The sequence below is a fragment of the Seriola lalandi genome, unplaced genomic scaffold, assembly GCF_002814215.2.
Source record: "Seriola lalandi dorsalis isolate HSWRI2012SDOR001 ecotype SW California unplaced genomic scaffold, Sedor1 jcf7180002054583, whole genome shotgun sequence".
NCBI classification, from domain to species: domain Eukaryota; kingdom Metazoa; phylum Chordata; class Actinopteri; order Carangiformes; family Carangidae; genus Seriola; species Seriola lalandi.
In genome coordinates this window covers 336,942-359,537 of record NW_019525136.1, presented here as the reverse complement: position 1 = coordinate 359,537, position 22,596 = coordinate 336,942, and the positions used below count along the sequence as shown (strand labels likewise).

Here is a 22,596-nt window from a genome sequence, read left to right as displayed (position 1 = left end):
GGTCACAGGTCAAAGGTCAAGGTCACGGTGACCTCACAAAACATGATTTTGGCCTTGTGAGCGCAATATCTCAGTAACGCCTTGAGAGAATTTCATCAAATTTGGCACAAACATTCACTTGGACTCAAGACCAAACTGATTAGATTTTGGTGATCAAAGATCAAAGGTCAAGGTCAGTGTGACCTCACGAAACACTTTTTAGCCATTACTCAAGACTTCACACAGCCATTATGACAAAATTTCACACAGGTGATTCATATTTTATATGACTCTGAATAAAAAGTGATGTAATCTGAAACTAGTCTGAGTGGAGGAGGCAGACACCCACGAGAAGGTGATTCCAGTTTGTTAGTGACTGTGCTTCAAGTGATTAAACTAACTGATACCTTTGGTCTCTGACATCGTTCTTCAGTGTTTGCATTCGTCTTCACTGAAGACAACAGACACAGGTCGAAGCTGTTTGCTGTCTGTGGTCATGGTTTGGTTGATGGTGTGGGTAAAAACAAACAGTGGTCTCCTGTGTTCCTATAAATGATATTTATTCTATAAACACATCTAATGAAACTGGTCTGTCTGATATGAGACTGTTGCTAACACGACTGACCCAGCTGAGAACAGACTTTGTTATGTTCAGCCCTGTGGGGCTGTTCCTGTAAACTTCTTGTTAACTCTGTGTTTAGGGGTCGGAGCACGTCCACCCCCTTCATTCTGCATGAAGAGTCTGTCAGGAGAGATTACTGAAAACCAGACTAACTGGATTCTTTTAGTCCCGGCTCATTCAGTGGAGGAGACTGGGGGTCCAGGGTCTTTCACCTCTGGAACCTTGACCCCCCTCTAATATCTAGTTTTACTAAATTAAGAGCAGTGTTTTTCTTTTGTCACATCAATTAACACACATTCAGAAACAGGTATCCTGTCCCATCAGCCCACAGTTCTAAATCCTGAGCCTGTTGCCCCCCCACAGGTCCTGACAAACATGGTCTCTCATGTGGGATGGACTCAACAACAGTTAAGTGGGACACAGCAAGAATCCACACGTGGGCCATTACACAACCAGCTGCATCACCATCTGAGACTCATGGTGACCTGGATGGAAGTTTTTCTGTGGGACAGTTTCTTCAGCAGAAAAACACTCTGAGTCTGAGGATTATCAAGAAACCAGGCCTCGTTTCACAGAGACACGTCTCTTTTTCACCAGAATTTGAAAATGAGAAAATGTGTTTTTATATTTGGAATAACCTTTAACCCTGACCGTATCTCATGGCATGTAGCTGTATGGTCATTGTAATGTGCTGTAGTACGTTCTAAGAGAGACTTAAGTCAGACTTAAGTCACAAACTTGAGAACTTGAGACAGAATATTTCAGAGGACTTTACCTTTATAACATCAGCTCTAATGGGGAGGAGATAAGTCCAAAAATACTAATGTAAAGAGACTGTTGCCTCTTAAACCAAACATTTTATGTAGATTTTAATATTTGTACTTTCTACAATTCCAACATTGAGACCATAGAGCATCTATAATTTTATTGTAATTTAATTAGGACCTTTTGGGAGGCTTTCCAGTTGGATAACATGCAATAATCACACTATTCTAACCCTAACATATAAAAATATAAAATTTGGTCTCCAAATGGAAAACAGAAAAATTGAGTTTGGGAATAATAATTTGATACTTTAAGCAAAAATACTTTCTACATAAATGTTGTTTGTTAAAGAATACACCTTTGTTTGATGGCTATTTTATGATATAATACTAGATTAAAAATATGTGAAATGCTGTTACATTTTTTTTTATTATTATTATTATTATTATTATATGTTAAAAAAGCCCATCATCATGTTTTGTCCCTTTATTTTTATTTATTTGTTTAATTTTTTTTCTCGTTTATTATTATTTTTCTTTGGTGTTCTTTTTATTTATTTATTTATTTATTTATTCATTCATTCATTTTCTGTCTTCTGACCTATACTGTTCTTATTACTGCTTGCTCAGTTGTTTCTATTGTTTCTGCATTTATCCTGAATGTGATTTGGAAAGATGATTTCTCACAATCAGACCATCAAGTCCACAATTAAATTTGGCTGGTTTATTTGTGCACGAAGGACAGATCTGGTGAAGGGTACACCAAGCCTCTCACTGAATGACTGAACTTGAGCTGCTTACATAGTATGTTGTTCTGTGTGTTGTAACTAACCTCTGTTAACCTCAAGACCTTTACCTCTGTGTGTCACTTTTATTACTTCCACCCACCTAAAAAGGGGTGTATTAGATAAACCCACAAACAACAATATAACAATAAAACCCATATGTGTAATGGATCCTTTGACATCCTGCTCCCCCAAAGGTCAGCAGTTTACCTAAGGTTCACATTCTCAACATCCTTAAACCAAAGTTGCCAAAAATGCAAAAACAAATACAACCTTAAAAGTTAGGTTACAGGGGAAAAGAGAACCGAGCACAATCCACCAAGACCAAATATCATCATATAAAATATTAACCATATGTGGGAAATTGTTTTCACACATTTCCGTGTGAAGTCTTGGTTAATGGCTACAAGGTGTTTTGTGAGGTCACACTGACCTTGACCTTTGTCCTTGAGTCCTAGTGAGTGTTTGTAACAAATTTGAAGAAATTCTCTCAAAGCATTAGTGAGATATTGTGTCCACAAGAATGGGATGGACAGACAGACAGACGGAGGGACGGACAGACGGACGGACGGACGGACGGACTACTGTGGTCAACACTATGTTTGTCCCCTAGAGGACAATACATCTGATTTCATGTCTTCAGAATTACTGTAGATTTGAGAGAACACATGCAGTCTTGAGCACCTAATGCATGTTCACACACCACAAGGTGTTTAGATAACGTAAGCTCTTTGCCTCAGGTCAGTGTAAGATGGTGGTTTAGGTTAAATGTAGATAAACAAGTTGTGAACTTTTTCTGTATTAAACCAGACAAGGATCTTTACACTGAACCAGGAGCTGTGAGAGTCTGTACAGAACCAGAAGACATATTAAAGGTCCATATAGTCTAAAGGCAGATGTCCATGTGTTGTTTGATTATAGATCAGGTCTAGGTTTTATATTCATACTGTGAAAGTATCAAAGCGCTCAGTCCACAGAGAAATGCACACAGCCTGTATTCAGAAACTGGGTCTTAAAATGAGACATCAGGTTCTCAGCCATGCCCCAAGCCCCGCCCACCTGGACCCACCATTTTTATTGGATCACTCAGAAAACAGTCAGCCAGTCAGTCACCTGTTGTTACTAGAGACTACTTACATACTCCAGAGAGAAGCCTGAGAGAGGAGATGTAAAACTACACTGAGATGTTTTTTTGTTTTTAAAACCACAAATATATCTTCTTATGGATCAACACTTCAGATAAAACACAGGAGAAGAGGAGAATATACAGCTTTAATAAAGTTGGAGTTACTACATGTGGATATTAAACTGAAATATTATGTACATGGACCGGATGTCCTGAGCTCTGGTCAAGTTCCACTTGGACACTGACCAGAGATATGTTACACAAGTCGACACTTGACTGCTCACAAATACACAAGTGAAGTTGTTGGGACAGATCCTCAGTCTTGACCCTCCTAAGATAGAGGATCACAGTGGTCCTGAGTCCTAGTACTCACTGGTGGGACATGAAATTTTCTCTTCATCCACAGACACACCGCTGCAGTAACACTGTGTCAGTATCTGTTTGTGCAGACAGATGAACTGTCTATGTCTCTACGTGTAAAATACACAGACACGTGAACATGGTGAACAGGAATTCAGATTATAGTATAGTACAGTATTATTTTTTATCAAACTGTTGAATCTAAAGTGGCTCATATAGTAAAGATAGTCGTGTTGAATCATGTGAGCAGGTGGAGGTGGATTAATTATCACACACATTATTCTCTGTATCCTGGTTTATGTTCAACCAGCTGTTTGTTATTGTGCCCTCAGACTGAAGGTGTCATCAGGAAGAAATATCTCATTAATTAATGGTTAACCAGGTTTGACTTGTTAATGAAGCCTGTAATAGTGTAAAACAACAGGCTAATACCTGTGACAGTCCTGTGATAAGGGACTGATGATGATGATGATGATGATGATGATGATGATGATGATGATGATGATGATGATGATGACCGCCCACAATGACAGGGATAAAACTGGACTGATGCGAATAATGGGTAACAAATCTCAGCAGCAGTCATGTGACCGGCCCCTGTCTGCCCCCCCTCAGCTGCTCTTTAATAACAGATGTTGGGAACTAATTATTACCTAATGGTTAATTAATAAAGTACCTCACAGTCTGTTCTGTAGCCACTCGTCGCCATCTACCACAAAGAATTAATAATAGAATTTTTAAATTGAATTACATGATTATTTTTAATCCATCTACTTTAACATTCACCATTTCCATTTCAGTTTTAATTAAAGACAGTTGTCTTTACTTTGAAGCAATATCACAGTTAGAGATCAGGTTCCAGGTCCCAGATCCTGCAGCTGGAACAGCTCTGACCAGCTGTGCTGTGATGAGGAAACTGAGCTGGATGAGGTCAAGTGGACATCACAGTCCCGCTGTCATACATGACCATGACTTCAGGTCCCCTCTAACAGATATTTAGGCGTCCACACACACAGTGATCTTCACTGACACATTCATGCAGCCATGTTGTCCATAAATTTCAGGGTTAGTGTCCCACAGGTATGTTCGTGGGGACGCCCACACCCCACACCAGGGATTTTATTTGAGCCTTCACCTGTGTTGAACTAATAATCTGATAAATTCTCGTCAGAGGATCAGAATCACAATCATTATAAATATGAATTCATTTTCATTGGGACACTAATGGAGGATCCTCTGTTGTAATTTAAATGTAGTTTTGATCAGTCTGTTTTCTGAATGATCAGTTTACGACTCAGCTGTAATGTCACACAGTGGAAGTCTACAGTTACACGGTGTGAAGGTTACATAACCACAGAACAATAAAAACAAACGGAGCCTTTGCTTCGGTCAGGATCTGAACACCAACATCACAGCTGGAGAGAAGTATGTTAGTTAATGAATACAGCTGTCAGATGAGGTGCAAGTGAAGACCAGGGCAGGCTGGGACTTTCCACAGGAGACAATCCTGCTGGGTTAAAGAGCCTGGACCACTAAACTGTCATCCAGGACTCCAGCTCAAGGAGCAGGGATAAGACACAGACATGAATCCGAGATGAACACCTGCAGTGAATTCTGGGGCATGTAGTGTGGCTGCTTGACATTTCAACACTTCATTCTCACAGATCCCATCTACACTTATTTTACATTTCAATGACTACATTTCCCATGCTCTAAAGCCAGTGGCTGATGGGATGTGTAGTTATTCAATAACAAAACAGTGACTAGGAGGACCCTCCCCCTCAGAGTGAGCACGTTACTATTACAGTCAGTTTATAAACCCCAGGCAGGACGCGCGGTGTCACAGCCTCCACACGCTGCGCTCTTTACCGCTCTCACCGCTCCTACCGCTCCCACCGCCCCGCTGACGCGCAGAGCTCTGGCCGCTGAGCTCAGACCTGGGCACGTTCACAGGACTCAGACATGGAGAAAGATGCGAGACCCAGTTGGGACAACCCCATGCAGTTTGTGCTGGCGTGTGTGTCGTATGCAGTCGGACTGGGGAACGTGTGGCGGTTTCCGTACCTGTGTCAGATGCACGGTGGAGGTAAGTCACTGACTCCATACTGAGCACCGTCAGGTGCATGATTGACAAAGACTGAACGTCTGTGTGACGCGTGAGCAGCTCTGTGGTCTCATTTACATTTTAAATAGAGAGACTGATGTGGCACAGCTGGACCTGAACAACGAGCCTCCACACTGTCACTGTATCATCCAGCATCAGTGTGGAGTCAGTGTGAGGACTGAAGCTCACACACTACACATCTCACACATCTGACAATTAGCCCATCAATCAATCACTAAATTGTCGGAACATGTTAGCCCCTGGTCGGTGTATCCGAGTCATGCAGGTTGGCTGCTTCTGGTGGTAAATTTCCAAACGAATCCTTATCACACTGAATGTGCTATTGTTGAACAGGCGGTTGACTCAAAGTTGAAACCAATAAACTAAGAGCAGGTCATAAACCTGAAGTGGTGAGTGGTTGATATTAGTCAGATTTATCCAGAGTGAAGCCTGGACACAGACTTTACACCCTGACTGCTGCTGGAGCTCCACAATCAGACATGGCACTGTAATATAACTATTATAAATTGATTAACATTATTCATTAAAACAATATTATATTATTCATATTAAAACAATTGTTATTAAAACAATATTAGAGTTTATTTGGTTTCAGCAAATTTCCCTTCACACTGACAGTCTTTCCAGCTGTTAATGTCTAAGAGAAAGAGAAAACATCTGGTCTCTCGTTAATATGAACTGTTGTCAGTGTATTTAAACTGTGTTACAGTTATAAATGTACTCTGGCACAGTGACTAACACTCTGTCACTAGCAATTAATCAGTTAATTAGAGCTCATTGTGATAAGAGCAGAGACCTCAGTTCATATTGTGAATGAGCCTGAGCTGTGAGCCGTGGAGGGAATCAGCTGAAAACATGTAGCACTGATGCATAATTCACAGGTGGAAGTTATGTAAGAATTTTAAGACTCTCAAACTTAAACGGTCCTCCTCTGAGTGAACCTCAGGGAGAGCAGAGCCTTTATTCAACCATATGTAGTGCAGCAGATTCACTGCTTCTGCTAACCGTTTGGATTATTATACTATTTAAAGCTCCATATTTTCCTCTTCTCCTGTGTTTTATATGAAGTGTTGATCCATAAGAACATATATTTGTGGTTTTAAGAACCAAAAACCATCTCTGTAGTTTCACATCTCCTCTCTCAGGCTTCTCTCTGGAGCTCTAGTAACAACAGTTCAGGGAGCCAATAAGAAGAGAGGAGGCTCTGAGCCTCTCTTCTGATTGGCTGACTATTTTCTGAGTGATTTAATAAAAATATAGCAGATTTCCGGTAAAACATTCAGAGAAACCAAATCCTGCAAGGTTGGATGGTGGGTCCAGGTGGGCTGGTGTTGGGATGCTGCTGAGGGCAATGACTGCTTAGTTGTGACATCACAAAGTTCCAGAAGTCCTCACGGCTGGTTTTAAGGCTCAGTTTCTGAATCCAGGCTGTGTGCATTTCTCTGTGGACTGAGGCTTTGATGCTTTCACAGTATTAATATAGAACCTAGACCTGCTTTATAATCAAAGAACACATGGACAGAAACCTTTAGACTGGATGGAGTTTTAACACCTACTGCACAAACATCCATTACTGTTTACAGCTGAGAGTTTTAACATGTGGTTTTGTTTCTTTCAAGTAAAATTTGTTTGTAATGTACCTGTGTTTTACTTTTTACCAACAAAAGCAGAAAAGATATGAAGTGATGATTCAGTTTTGAAAGACAACACATGTTCAGTGTGTAAAGCTGATAAAGAGCAGATATACTCCACTGGTTTTTACTGTATATCTGAAGATTCCTCTGTAAATGAGAAGTGTTGTTTTTACTCAGTTTTCTTCCTGTTGGATAAAACAGTGATATTATTAAAGCACGGGTCAGATGAACAGATGAACCAGGTCCCGACAGTACCCAGTGCAGACATGCTGAATTAGAGGAGTACTGTGTCTTTTTGGGTCTGTCCCGGGTCACTGAACAATGAGCACACTTCTACTGTAATTACTGTCCTGGATGTGTAACGTCCGAGCAGGAAACCAGGGAAGACATGTGACAGCTGTTCTCAAGGTTGGAAACAACTAGATGAATGAACTTTTTCTTGGTCCAGTAACTCCACAACAATGTGGTGGAATCGCTATGTGGACAGAAACTGGATGTCAGATATTCAGCCTCTAACACTGTACCACTGTAGGTTCATTCAAGGGGACAGAGTTTAATCTGAACAATGTATCACTGAGGTTTTTAATTTTTATTAACAATTTATAAAATACTGTAAGTTTCCAATGAAGAGCTTCTAATTATAAAGTGAAAGTGCACAATGTTCAGACCTGGAAGTTGAGGATGAATGTAGTTGTGTAGATTTTAAGCACAGCTCAGTGTTAGTGCTGGAGAACAGGTAGATAGGCAAGTGTCAGCAGAAGAAACTCTCCTCAGCTCGGTCTAACACTGTTTTCATACATCCATACTGTACAGTGGCTGACAATGGCAAACACACTGCAACGGTCCAAAACACTTCCATCATAGATAGATAGATAGATAGATAGATACTTTATTTACCCCCATAGGGGAAATTCATGTGTCCATTAGCTCATTGATGATAATAATAATAATAATAATAATAATAATAATAATAATAATAATAATAATAATAATAATAAAACAGTTAATAATAAATAAACAATAGTAATATATAATAATAATTAGATTAATCCACTTCCTTTGGCTGAGGTGTTCTACAGCCTGATGGCAGTTGGAACAAAGGATCTCCTGAACCTCTCTGTTCTGCAGTGAGATGAGATGTTTGCTGCTGTAGCTGCTTCTCTGTCCTGCCAGAATGTTGTGGAGAGGATGGTTGGTATTGTCCAAGATGGCCTTCATCTTACATTGCATGCGTCTCTCCACAACAGTCCTGAGTGAGTCCAGACTACTATTATTAGTAGAAAAAAGCTGCAAATTCAGAAACGATGAAGATTAAAAAAAAAACATGCGAAAATACAAAACAAATACAAGAACCGAAACGTGCTTCAGGAAGCCAAAACAAATACATGAACAGCAAACACGCTGCAAATACAGAAACGATGCAACAACAAAAACACACAAACCCCCATAGACTGTACGTAAGCTAACGCTAACCCTTGCTATGTTTTTTGTTGCTTTTTTACAATATTGTAAAAACTACAACCAAATGTAACAAAAAGAACAAAAGAACACATATGTTTTTATCACCTTTTTATGTAGCCTCTTCTTCCTTCCCTTATAATCTCTCGTTTGGTCAAAGGTCAGGTCGTAGGTCTGGCCTCTCAGGTCTGTGTTTTTGAATCTGCATCGTTTCTGAATTTGCAGCTTATTTCTCCTAATGTGTTGGCTGTCTTCTGAAGATCCCTGTAAGCAACAATGTGATTAGGTACAACAGGAAAAAAGAAGAACCGAAGACCTGAAGCAAATACGCATTTATTATTAGAAACTTTATTCTCAGACTGTAGGTTGAACCTGACGTGCTGTATAAACTTTATGAAGCATTAAAAAACTCAGCATGCAGCACATGAAAGGTCAATGTGTGTCTCCACTAAGTGAGCCCACAAAAACTGTTGTCTGCACTTAATATGTGTCTTTTCATCAAATGTCTGTCTTTTTTTGGCTCAGAGTGCTGAAACTATCAGCTCTGACAGAGGCTGAAGGCACCAAATGTCTTGTTGACATGTTTTTGATCAGTCAGTTCCTGATTTAGATCATTGTTCCAGTTTTGGATCATCTTTATTTAGAGGTGTTGTTCAGCATTTTAGTTAAAAACAAAAGAAAGAAAGGTTGATATTTTTCTCAGCACTGAAACTCTTTGTCCACTTCATTAAAAACACAGGTTATTATGTTTTATTCTGTGATGAGCAGATGTATCACTTGTGATTCAGACCACATTTACAGAGTGTGTCTCATAGTTCACACTCAAATACATATACTGACATACCTGTTTATTAGGCACACCAGTATAATGGGTTGCAGCAGCTCTGCACTCAAAGTCCTACATGTCTTTTTTTTTCAAACTTACTTTATTGAATTATTTGTTTAAGAAAAGGAACAACACAACAAGAAGGGTGATATAAGGACAGACATAGAACATATATGATAATGAAGAAACAATAATGATTAAAATGAAATAACAGTCACTAATAATAATAACTGATAATGATGAAGATGATGATGATGATAATGATTGAAATAGACAATATGTAAAAACAAAGGTACAGCCCTATATAGCGGTCAATTGAGTTACATTCATCATTCCAACCGTCTATTTCAATCTTATTACATTTCAGGAAGTTACAAAAGATGTGTCAAATGTCCCTAAACCTGTCAAGTTTGTTCTTTGTAATGTAACTTATCTTTTCTAAGGCAAAGTAAAAGGTCATTCCCTTCGACCATTGTGAAATTGTACAGGTTGTTTGTTTCTTCCATGAGTCAGTTATACAATGCTTTGCTTCCAGATGTAGAGTTAGGACCTGACACAAAACCTCTTCCTACATGTTTGTATGGTTATCAGTTGTTGACAGTGAGAGATGGTTCATTGTTATGGTCATAGTTTGTAATGTTGTTGTGTTTTTAATATCCTGTCTGCCTCATCAGTGTTAATGGGGAAAATGTTAGAAACCTCACAGTTTATCTTGTTTTATTGCAGGGATACTGGATTGAATTAGATTATACAGTTACCAAATAAACTGGAAACTCACTGTAGATATTACTGGATCTTTCAGCAGTCTTTGATACAGTGAACCATCCTGCTCTCTGTACTCTCTGACATGGGCATCTCATGCAAAGCTCTTTCTTGGTTCAATCGCACTGGGCCCTCCTTCTGTGTCATGGCAAGGACTAACGTCCTTATCAAATCTCCTCCTCACAGGAGTGCCCCAAGAATCAGTACTGGGACCCCTCCTCTTTGCAATTTATATCACCCCTTGGGTCCAATTATCCGCTATGGCTTCTCATCACTGCTATGCAGATGACACCCAACTATACCTGTCGCTCCCTCCAGCTGACCCCACTGTGTCTGTGCAGATCTCAGCCTGTCTCTCTGACATATCCACATGGATGAAGGAATGCCACCCTCAACTAAACCTCTCTAAGAATGAACTTCTAGTCATCCCTGCCAATCAGTTTCTCCATCACAATATCAATACAAATCAAAATTACCTCTTCATTTCGTACCCCAACCAAGGTCTAGAGAAACCTGAGTGTCATGTTTGATGACCAGCTCTCCTTCTCTGACCATCTTGCATCCTTTTCCTGGTCATGCTGCTTGCTCTATTTAACATCAGAAAAACCAGGCCTAACCTCACTCAGTACTCCAACCAGCTCTTGGTCCACGTCATGGTTATCTCTCACCTGGACTGCTGCAATCCTCTTCTGACAGGCCTTCATGTACAATGAAACCTTTACAGATGGTCCAGAATGCAGCAGCCCGTCTGGTCTTAGATCAGCCTACTTATCGACCTACACTGTCTACCTGTGACTGCCTGAATCAAATTCAACTCACTAATGCTGCCTTCAGAGAGATTTCTGGGTCTGCACCATCTACTTGAACTCAGTCATTCAGCTTTATGCTCCTTCTTGCCACTGTGTTCCTCCAAGGAATGTCATCAGGCATCAACATCCCTGCACTCAAGACAGTCTCAGTCCAGACTGTTCAGGTCTGTGGTTCCCTGATGGTGGAACAAGCTATATGCAATCAGAGCAGTGCAGAGCAGTACTTAGAGTCACTTTGGATAAAAGCATCTGAGTAAATATAAATGTAAATGTAATATAATGTAACATCTGAACCCTCTTCACTGTAAGAGAAACTGTGGGACACAGTCTTTGCTTGTTCCCTGTTGAAAGTATGAATGTGTAGACTGGCAGTAGCCCTCATTGTTTGTTGTGATGTTGTGTTTTCTGAATCGGCTGAGTACAGCTTTTTTTCCATCCTCAGGGGGGTTCCTGATTCCATATCTAATCATGCTGTTTCTGGAGGGCGTGCCCTTGTTCTACCTGGAGCTTGCCATTGGTCAGAAGATGCGTCTTGGTAGCATTGGAGCGTGGACTGCCATCAGCCCATATTTGGGAGGAGTGGGTAAGTGACAGTGAGACAGTGATGAGGGAGCACCTCTGCCTCTCTGGTGGTGTGTGAGACTGCAGGAGAGTGTGTGTCTGCTGCGTTGGCCCCGTGAGAGCTGTGTGTTAGTGAAGTGCTAATTAAATGATTTAATTCTAATTATTGCAGCTGGTCAGTAATGAGTTCCAGTATGTGAAGCATTACTGTTTGACTCACATGATGAACATTAATTTTTTGGGTTAACAGGTGTGTACAGATTGTGTGAAATTGTCCTTTGTAACAGTTTTTGATTTGTTTGTACAACTCTCTCGTTTTAGGTCTTGCTAGTGTTGTGACTTCCCTGTATCTGTGTCTCTATTACAACATCATCAATGCATGGAGTTTCTGGTACCTCTTTCATTCATTTCAAGTGAGCTGCTGATTAACAACAACTGTCATTTGTTCACTGACAGATTCTGTTTCTATACAAAGAGTTGGCCCTGCTCTGCACAGTCAGATAACACACTGCACTGCTCTGTGTCCATGTCTCAGTCCGTCCTGCCCTGGGCCGAGTGCCCCGTCAACTCCAACCGAACAGGGCCCATAGAGGAGTGTGAGAGGGCCACGCCCACCCAGTACTTCTTCTACAGGGAGACGCTGGACATTTCTTCTTCTATTGAAGGGAACGGAGGTGTTCACACGGGCCAGGCTCTGTGTCTCGTGCTCGCTTGGGTCATTACTTACCTGTTCATTGTCCGAGGGGTAAAGTCAACTGGAAAGGTAAGAGGGCCCCCAGGGGCCCTAAGCATACACACTGACAGGAGCCACAGTGTACATGGTCAGGTCGACTCTGTGACTGTTAGTGAGACACTTGAAACATCAAGGACTGTGAATATAAACTGTTTATAATGTTAAAAGATTAAAAGAATATCAACACACATTCTCTCCTTAATGTCACAATTCAATATTTATTCATGGAAAAAAAAGAGATACTCATAAACTTGAGGAAAGAAAATAAAAATGACAATTGTTTGTCTACTAGTTGACTTTATTTCAAAGTTGTGCAGTTGGTACTTGTTGGCCCTTCCGCTCTTGTGAACATCTATATAACACCTCAGCCTATCAGGTATCAGATCATAATATTTATCATGATAATAACAACAAAAACAACCTTTAAACACACGAGGCATAATTCAAATCAGAAAATTTATAAATATACTAATAAAACAAATATGCAAAATGGCTAAAGATAATATATCAATAATTAATAATTAAATCAAACTGTTTGCTTGATTAAGTCTCACATAAGAACAACAAAATAACAACAACTTGCTACTCACCCACTCCCACGTGAACTTTGACCCTGGCTGCTGTGTGGCTCTATTTGTAGGTGGTGTACTTCACAGCCACCTTTCCCTACCTGGTCCTCTTTATCTACCTGATCCGGGGCGTCACGCTGCACGGGGCCATGAATGGAGTCAAATACATGTTCACACCCAAGGTGAGGTTGTGTTGGGGTTTTAGAGCGGACACACACTGTGTGTGAGGACAGAGCTTAGTTCAAGTTGTTGACATTTTCCAATACAAAGTTTCTGTTTGAATGTTCGTGTGTTAGAACCATCAGTTGAACTGTGAAACAACAGAAGGTTATTATTAAGATGTATGTTAAAGTGTATGCTGTGTGTGTGTGTGTGTGTGTGTGTGTGTGTGTCAGATGGAGCAGCTTGCCGACCCCACCACGTGGATCAACGCAGCCACTCAGATCTTCTTCTCTCTGGGTCTGGGGTTCGGGTCTCTCATAGCCTTCGCCAGCTACAACCAATACAACAACAACTTTGAGCGTCAGGCCATCGTCGTCTCCCTCATCAACAGCGGGACCTCCATCTTCGCCAGCATCGTCACCTTCGCCATCTACGGTTTCAAGGCCACCGTCAACTACGAGAACTGCCTGGAGAGGTGTGTTAATGTGTGTATGTGTGTGTGTGTTAATGTGTGTATGTGAGGGCACCCTGTGTGTCTTTAAACAGTCCACAGATGCTGTGTATATGTGTATGTGTACCTCAAAGCTGCAAGTAAGTTTGTAGTTGGTTTTTTTTTTGTGGTCATTAGTTTTTAATTGATGTTATTCAAAGTTGATAATAATTATGAATTAAATGTATGAGTGATAATTGACATAATTGACACACAAGACACAGATACATGACATTAATGGAAAAGAAAACACAGCCTCAGTAATCCCATCAGATACAGAGAGCAGCATAGATGTTGAGATTTTTAAAAGCACCTCAATTATTTATTTATTTATTCTATTCTATTCTATTCTATTCTATTCTATTCTATTCTATTCTATTCTATCTATTTATTTATCTATACATTTTAGGCAGTTTACTGTTAGGTCCTTTATTCTATTTTTATTTTCTGGACTGATTTCCTTTTGGTAACTGGTTTTACTGACTTCAGTTCTTCTCCAGTGTTTTAGTATTTTATTATTTTATCTTTATCTTCATGGTGATAAAGCCCACTCAAGGGCAGCAGCAGGGAGCGGCAGCAGCAGAGGGAAAACAGATCTATTTTTTTAACTTCTTCACATACTGGGCTTCCCTCAGACCTGACAGCAGAGAGCCGGTTCACTGTAGGTTGTTTGTTTGTTTTTGTTCAATCCGTAAAGTAATTGTTAGCCACTGGTCAGATGGAAATTATAACTGTACAAAAACATGTTTGATAGAGAGAGACTGAGACGCTGTCAAAGATCAGCAGCCACATGTGCAGATGGAACAGACAGCCACTGAGATCACAAACTGTGCAGTGAGGTAGATGCAGTAATAACAGACAGAGTGAAGCAGCTGAGGTGGTCGTGTGTGTGTGGGTTGGATGTGTAAGAGTAAAGTGAATTTTTGCAGCTTAGTGAGTGGTGATGAATCAAAGGGCTGGAGGTGGACACGGACTGTGTGTTTATCATGTTTTTTTGGCTGGAACGCAAGCGTGGGATCAGCGTTGTAATCTGGAATCCCACTGACTGACTGAGTGAGTGATGATATTTCCACCACTGGTCAGCAAAGTGCCAAGCTGCTCTGGTTTCCCAGCTGCTCGGGAACTTCAGGGAAGAGGAGGAGCGCTTCCGATACACCGAGCCTCACCTCCATTACAGCAAATAAACAACTTTTATTACATGTATCATTATTGTCATTATTATTGCTGTGCTCTGTGTGAGAGACTAAATATGAAATATAGTCTCAGGCCCTGGTGCTTCACCTGGTGGAGTGTGTTACATTGGGGTTTAGTCATTGCTGTGGTGACTGGGGTTGCTGCATGTCATCCAGTCAAAGGCAAAAGCCTGAAAACATAACTTACGAAAGACAGTCTGTCTCTTCTACTTTCTCTCTGATCATTTTACAGTAAACACAGCTGAAATCACAGCTCAGTCTTTGTCTTTCATTCATCAACTGGGAAATGGCTGAGCTGGGTAAACGTGATGTCTTCCAGTTGAACTCTTACACAAAATTCGCTCAGTGTTTAATGAGGAGGTGTTTGAGTGACCAGTCGAGTTAATGATACAGTGCAGCTGACTGAAACTTCAGGACCTGCTGGTGCTCTGGCTTTAAGGGTGGACAGTTTGATTCTGGGTCTGTCTCAGACGGCAGATGAGTGTATGACACTTGCCCTCAGTGAGACAGCTGCACTGGTAAACCTGAGAACTACACTGAATGATAAAAGGTACTGCAGGTGATTAATATTCTGGGTCAGGTCTGAGGTCTGGGTTGAGGTCGTGAACTTTTCATGTAACGGTCCATCTCTTCCTGCTCCAGGACCCGCGTCCTGCTGCTGAATACCTTTAACCTAGCAGAGGACACCATCACCATGGACACGGTCTACGAATGGACTGAGAAGCTGAACGCCACGTATCCGCAGCAGTTTGCTGAGATCGCCAACAAACTGGAAACCTGTGACCTGGAGAGTGAACTAGACACTGTACGTCCCTCATCATTACACTGTTCTTACAGTGATACACACTGAACACCCTAATATTTTATATTATTAACAACAATGGATTCGCACACTGTGAGAGAGAAAAGCATTTAAAAAGAAATAATTATGAACAATGATAAAGGGTCTCCTAATAACTGGTGCGGTTAGCTCAAAGTTCAGTTCATACAGATGAAAACAAACTAGTTCACATTCATTTGTTCCATATATTTCAATAAATAGGCCGATATTCTTTTTCAATAGAACCTCCTTCTACCCATCTATGGAGACGTTATGCGGCGTGCCATAAAACGTGAGTTAAAAGTGTTGTAAAACGTTCACGTTCATCATTTGTAAACTGATTCGTTCAGTTCAGCGTTCTCACATTTCAAGATGGCTGCCATTTCTGGCATAGGAAACATATATTTTACCACAAACTTTTACCCACAGGACTGATTGCACTGATTTTGCCATGTAATCCTATGAGGATGTAAAATTCACAACTCTTAAATTTCTTCAGAGCTTTATTTTTCTATATGTTATGTGAAAAATTCTGCATAAAAAACAACGTATTTGCAAACCATTTATTATGAATGATGTACAAAACTCGTTTACCTGTCTTAACATTAGCTCACTAGGCTAACTCGCTAGCACAAGGCTAGTTAGCAAGCTTTTTTGTGAGTAATCTTTTTTTTGTTGAGTAATATTTTCGCTGAAATATACCGCACCACTTTACAATAAGACTACTAAGGATTTATAAATGGTTTATAATCATTCATTTGGTTGTTAATACTTTACAAATCATAAAGCTCGGCACTTTGCTGAACAGTGGTGGAAATATCATCACTCACTCAGTCAATCAGTGACATTCCAGATCACAAGGCTGATCCCACTCTTGCGTTCCAGCCAAAAACAGGTCACTGTTGTCCTTTTTATCTCATGTGTTATAGCAGCTTATGAATGATTTATAACAAGCTAATCAATAAACTAGTTATAAACTTTTCATAAGTCCCTTATAAGGGGAGTCTTCTTGTTAAGTGGTACCAAATACACTTTCATTTTTTACAGTGTACTAAATTTTGCCTTTTACATTGTTAAAATGTACGATTTGACACCTGGATTATTCATATGAGAAAATACTGGATGAACTTTATCATTAATATCATGTCCTCGAAAGAAATGGCAGCCGCATTCAATTTTCAAGTGGCTAACATGTTTTATCAAAAGAGTAATACACAAGGAGGATTTGTGTCAAGTTTACCATGTGTATCCACATTTGAAAGATTTCCCTGGAATATGCAGTTTTCTGCTGCACTAAAATCCCTCTCACCTGTGTAGTATGTTCACTGTTAGCACGTCTTTATACAGAGCTGAAGGTTGGATCTATTGGTGTGGTGGAAGTGTTAAATTCAGACGTTACAGTTGTTAAGCTGAGCTGTTAGAATTGGATGAGAATGGATGCTGAGCAGTCTGATTTGTTAAGGGTTATTATTCTTGGCAGTTTTTACCTTTAACAGATCATTTGACACTTCCAGCTGTTTATTAACTTTTGAGAGTGTGACCAACTTCAAGTGCAGGATTAGGTTTAGATTACATGACTCTGACAATGTGGAGGATATGTTGGGTGTATGTCAGTATTTAAAGGAGTTATTTGTGAGTTTTGCTATTGCTACATAGCTAACGATAGCATTAACAGCTGTTCAGTCTTGACAAGAGCTTCAGTCGTGTTTACAATATAAGAGGTTATAATATGTCCTCTGAGCAGCTGTTCTTTCAGGACAGACTGGACACTACAGTGAGTCAGTATCAGAAAGTGACAAGATGTAGGTTAGCATGCTAACTTCAGTGGAAGAAAAGACTAGAAATAGAAATAGAAGCAAAACGATTTAATATTGGTGTTTGTTTCCACCTCTGGAGACAGCTACTGGTAAGTAAAGGAATGGAGTTTGATGCTGTGCTCACGACGTATCTTCTAGACTAGTAAGTAAACAGCTGCTAATGCTAACGCTGGCTATGTAGCAATAGCAAAACTTACATATTGCACCTTTAATATTCCCCATGTTGATTTGAGTGGGTAAAGATCCTCTGTATCCAAACAGGACAGGTGAGCTAAACAGTTTAAGGTTTCATTAGTGTGTGTGAATAATAGTACATCATCTGCATAAACACAGAGGAAGAATTATCTGGTAATTTAACATAGTTTTAATGTTTGGGATTCGTCCAGTTTCTCCTGCCAGTGCTTCAGGTAACATGGTGAAGAGTGAAGGAGATACAAGACATCTTTATCTGTCCAAAGAAGACTTTGACTTGACTTGTACTGACTGCTGTTGGTCAGTTAAAACAATATATGGAACAGAAGAAGAAGAAAAAGTCTTAGATAAAGAGCTGCAGGCAACAGGCTGCCTCACACAAATTATACATCACCAAGGTTAACAGTACCTTTAACCAAGCAAGCTGACCTGACATATAGAAAACCATTCACAGTACAGGATGTGGTTACCTGCCTCACAGTGGTTATCTCAGGCCTGTAGAACTGTTCTGTTAGCCAGTTGAGATTCCAGTCATTAACTCTGTCTCTCATCTGTTCCAGGCAGTGGAGGGGACAGGTTTGGCCTTCATAGTGTACAGTGAGGCCATTAAAAACATGCCAGTGTCCCAGCTGTGGTCAGTGCTGTACTTCGTTATGCTGCTGCTGCTGGGGATGGGCAGCATGCTGGGAAACGTCACCGCCATCATCACCCCGCTGCGAGACTTCAAGATTGTGTCCTGCATGAGCAACGAGTTGTTCAACGGTAAATCCAGGCTGATGATGATGGGAGATGTTGCCTTCACCATCATCATCCTTGTGGGCCTCAGCCTGTACTAGTGGTTTATATGACTTTGAATTCCCCAGGGGTCCTCATGCCCCAGTTTGGGAGCCACTGGTTTAAAGGAAGCAATTTCACTGTGACAGTTTGGGAAATAACCTTTTTACCATGGTTCTGGAGCTATGAGATGTTCCTGTTGGCAAGACAGACACATTTATCTGTTTGAGTTCACCTCAGCCAATCAGATTTTAAGATTTAATTTGTCCCACATGACTGTGACCAATCAAAGGATTAACTGACCCAGACAGCAGGTTTAAATAGATAGACTTTACTTAGAAAGAATCAATCTGTAAAGGAATAAGAAAATAAATGTGGAAATATAAACAGGAATAAATAAGTGTTTAAAATTAAATAAAAAAGCTTTATTCTTATTCTTTAATTTAATATTTAATAATATCAATATTTACACACCATATATTAATTAATATTAATAAGCGAATATTTAATATTTATAAAATTAATGTAATATTTATTAAAAATGCTTTTTGCTTTTGCAATAGGCCAAAGGCATTTTTATTTAATATTTATATTAATAAATGCATATTCATTATATAGAAATAAATAAATATTTAATATTTATTTATTTAAATGCTTTTATCCAATGTTTTATTCACTTATTTAGTATTATATAATATTAATGAATAAATATATATTATATATTTAATATATACAATCATATATATATAACATATCATGTTTATATTTCTACATTCATTTTCTTATTGTTTCATAGATTTGTTTTTTATGGCATGTCTATGACTTCTTGATGTTGCTCTGCAGTGACTGTACATGGATGTGTGTCATTGACTGAGTGTGTGTTTCCCACAGGTTTAGTGTGTCTGTTCTGTCTGCTGCTCGGCCTCGGCTTCACCACCCCCTCAGGGAACTACTGGTTCACCATGTTCAATGACTATGGAGCCACGTTCTCCCTGCTCTTCATCGTCCTCATCGAGGTCATAGCTGTCAGTTACATCTATGGGATTAGAAGGTTTGCGTTTCTGTGTGTCTCTGTGTTTGTGTGACTTCAGTTGCGGTTGTTTTGGTCCAGCTGGGAACCATATTCATGAGGTTTTAATATATTATCTCTGATTGTAGGTTTGAAAAGGACATAGAGGACATGCTCGGTCATCGTCCCAACTGGTACTGGAAGATCATGTGGGGGTTCACCAGTCCTATTCTCCTTATCGGCCTCTTTATCATCTACATCGTCAAGTACATCCAGGGCGGGACGCCCACCTACCAAGCATGGAACAAAGAGCTGGTGAGCTTTGCTTTTGTCTCCTCTGATACTCAAGTCACTCCATTAGTTCACCTGGTCAGGGCTTGTTGTCAGGGCATGATATATGTATATATATATATATATATATATATATATATATATATATATATATACACAACAAAACATTAACCAACATGTACATGTACAAAGGTTTAGACTTCTGCTGCTTAGCTGTGCTGTGCTGTGCTGGGTGAGGTTAAGCACAGTCAGTAAACGTCACCCAGTCCTTGGAACAAAACAAAGAGGTCCTTTCTAGTGTTGTTGTAAAGTCCAGTGAGTTGGGTGGCTTCCTGGTGGAGTGAAGTCCTGTGTTGCTGTGTGGCTTCCGCTGTTTTCTCATTTTCTAGCTGTTCCATGCTAACTCTGCTGTGACTCCTGTTGCTTGGAAAATCAGCTGGCAGACTAAGTTGCCGTTGGCGCTGAAGTGAAATTGTTCACTCTTTGTTGAAAAGCAGAGTGAAGGAGAGTCTGCTGTGAGCAGGCCTGCAGGAAAGCTGTTGTTCCAGGTAGCCTTGTGCTGACCTGTTGCTGTGAGCTTTGTTGGTCCTCGAAGAGCCGAGAGGGGAGAAGGAGCTGCTGCTCTTTAGCAAGCCAAAGAGATGAGAGGTCACTGGGGGAGGGTCGTCAGGTGTGAACAGTGAAGAACAAGTCACAGTCAAACAAAAACAATTTACAATAGATACAGGTTTATACAGAGGTAACAGCCTATAATGGTCATCACTGATCTGAAAGCTAACGTTAGAATGAAAGTCATTTCGGTAGTCCCCACCCAGTATGTTTTTGGGTTGTACATCCATCCCATTCTCAGGAGTGTGATATCTCAGCAACATCTTGAGGGAATTTCTCAAACGTCAAAGCTCAAGGTGACCGAGCAAAACACATCGTCGGCCTCTTGAATGTAATGTCTTAGGACCACCCGGAGGGAATTTCTTCATATTTGGCACAAACATTCACTTGGACTCAAGGATTAACTGATTAGAATTTGGTAGTCAAAGGTCAAAGGTCAAAAGTCACTGTGACCTCACAAAAAGACAGTTTGGGTCATAACTTAAGAATGTATTCACTAATTATGTTTATATCCGATGTTTATATCCAAAAGGTCAAAGCTCATTTTTTACCCACTTCTAATCCAGTGTGGAAATGTCTGTTGGAACCACCATGTGAAGATCAGGGGCCAGTTGCACAAAATACCTTAAGTTTTCTACTTAAATATGACACTTAAGGTTTAATTTCTCCTTAGCTGAGGGAGTTACTTAAGGGTTTCGCACAGAGTCTTTAGTTAGAGGAGAAAAGTTAATGCATTTGCAACAGTGAAAGATTTTACAGTGGTAAAATTCTACCGTTTCCATGGAGACTGTTCATTTGCTGCCATTAGCACTTCTGAGCAATCGTTGAGCTGCAGAAAGTAGAGTGATCCAACTATAGATGATCGGACAAATCCTAAACTGACAGACGGTCAAATATGTGATGAGAATCAGTTCCACTCTTCTTGTGATGTGTTCATGTTCTTCATTTATCTCCCTAAACTCAGTCATGTTGCAGTTAAGACAGAGTCAGAGGTGCCTTTAGTTTTCTTCCATACTTTGGTTGCTAAGGTCTCAACTGACTTCAAGTGATTCCTTAAGTATAAGACCAAGATAAGGAAAAAAACCTTAAATCCTGCAGTGAGCATTTTAAGGAAACATTAAGGAGAAGGGTGTTTAAGGGTGTTTTGTGCAACTAAGGAAAATCTTAAACTAAGGTGTTTCATGCAACTGGCCCCTGGCTTTTACTCTACAACCTTCATACCTCTCCACAGGCTGTTTGTTGTGTAATGAGTCTGATGTATAATGGAGGGCAGGTGTGACGTCTGGCCAAGCTGCTTTAATTTAAGTTACTTTTATTAAGTGTTTCTACTGGTTCTAATCAGCTGCTCTGCTTGTTGTGGAGACGAGGAGACCTCTGTGGATAATTCAGCTGCAGGTAAAAACCTCCTGAACCACTGACACTGAAGGAATCCAAACCGGCAGAAGACAACAACTCCCATGATCCCACACTGCTTCACAACATCACCAAACACTGTCTTTTGTTATTGTTTTAATTGAGAGACCCCAAGAGGAAGACGTTACAGACTGTATTAAACATAAATGCGATGTTGTGCCAACATGAGCGACAACTGCGTCAGCCCCACAGACGACTGATGAGTTGTAAAGGCTCCTGTGTGAAGACAGGTGTTAACTGTACCTGTTGTCTCCTCAGGGCAAGTCAGTGGTGACGGAGTATCCTGTCTTCGGTCAAGTCTTCATCGGCCTGCTGCTGGTGTCGTCGGTCAGCTGCGTCCCCCTCACAGCTCTGTACGTCTTCTGCAGGAAGAGGAAACGCGGGAACCATCACAAGTGGGAGCGGAGCGTGAACACTGTCTCCACTTAGTGACTGAAGGCGACGGAGCCGTCCTCCAGCTGAACTGAGCAGCATCACTCATCTCCTGTTAACATGGAGCGACTGTGGCGTGTGATCAGCTGGTGTCTGTGTTTTCTTTCCACTTTCTTCTTCTTCACTGTCACCAAATGTCTCATCATTGAAAACGTTTGGAGCTGATCTCACCGAGGAGCAGGAGACACGTCTGCTCCTTTAAAAACTAAACCTGGCTTCTTCCCAGTGAATGTATTATTGCATAATTTCTCTCAGTGTTAAAGTCACCCCACCCCCCCACC

The 22,596-nt window shown here is 40.4% G+C and overlaps 1 protein-coding gene across 1 annotated transcript; it reads left to right on the top strand.

Moving 5' to 3' along the window:
- The first annotated feature begins 5,459 nt into the window (after positions 1–5,459).
- On the top strand, positions 5,460–22,590 carry slc6a20 (solute carrier family 6 member 20). Its single transcript, XM_023418701.2, has 11 exons — positions 5,460–5,722; positions 11,693–11,833; positions 12,133–12,224; positions 12,347–12,574; positions 13,185–13,295; positions 13,509–13,750; positions 15,601–15,763; positions 18,348–18,549; positions 19,453–19,612; positions 19,720–19,885; positions 22,142–22,590. Exons 1-11 carry the CDS (start codon positions 5,599–5,601, stop codon positions 22,310–22,312), a joined length of 1,800 nt encoding a protein of 599 aa, XP_023274469.1. The 5' UTR covers positions 5,460–5,598; the 3' UTR covers positions 22,313–22,590.
- Positions 22,591–22,596: the final 6 nt, after the last annotated feature.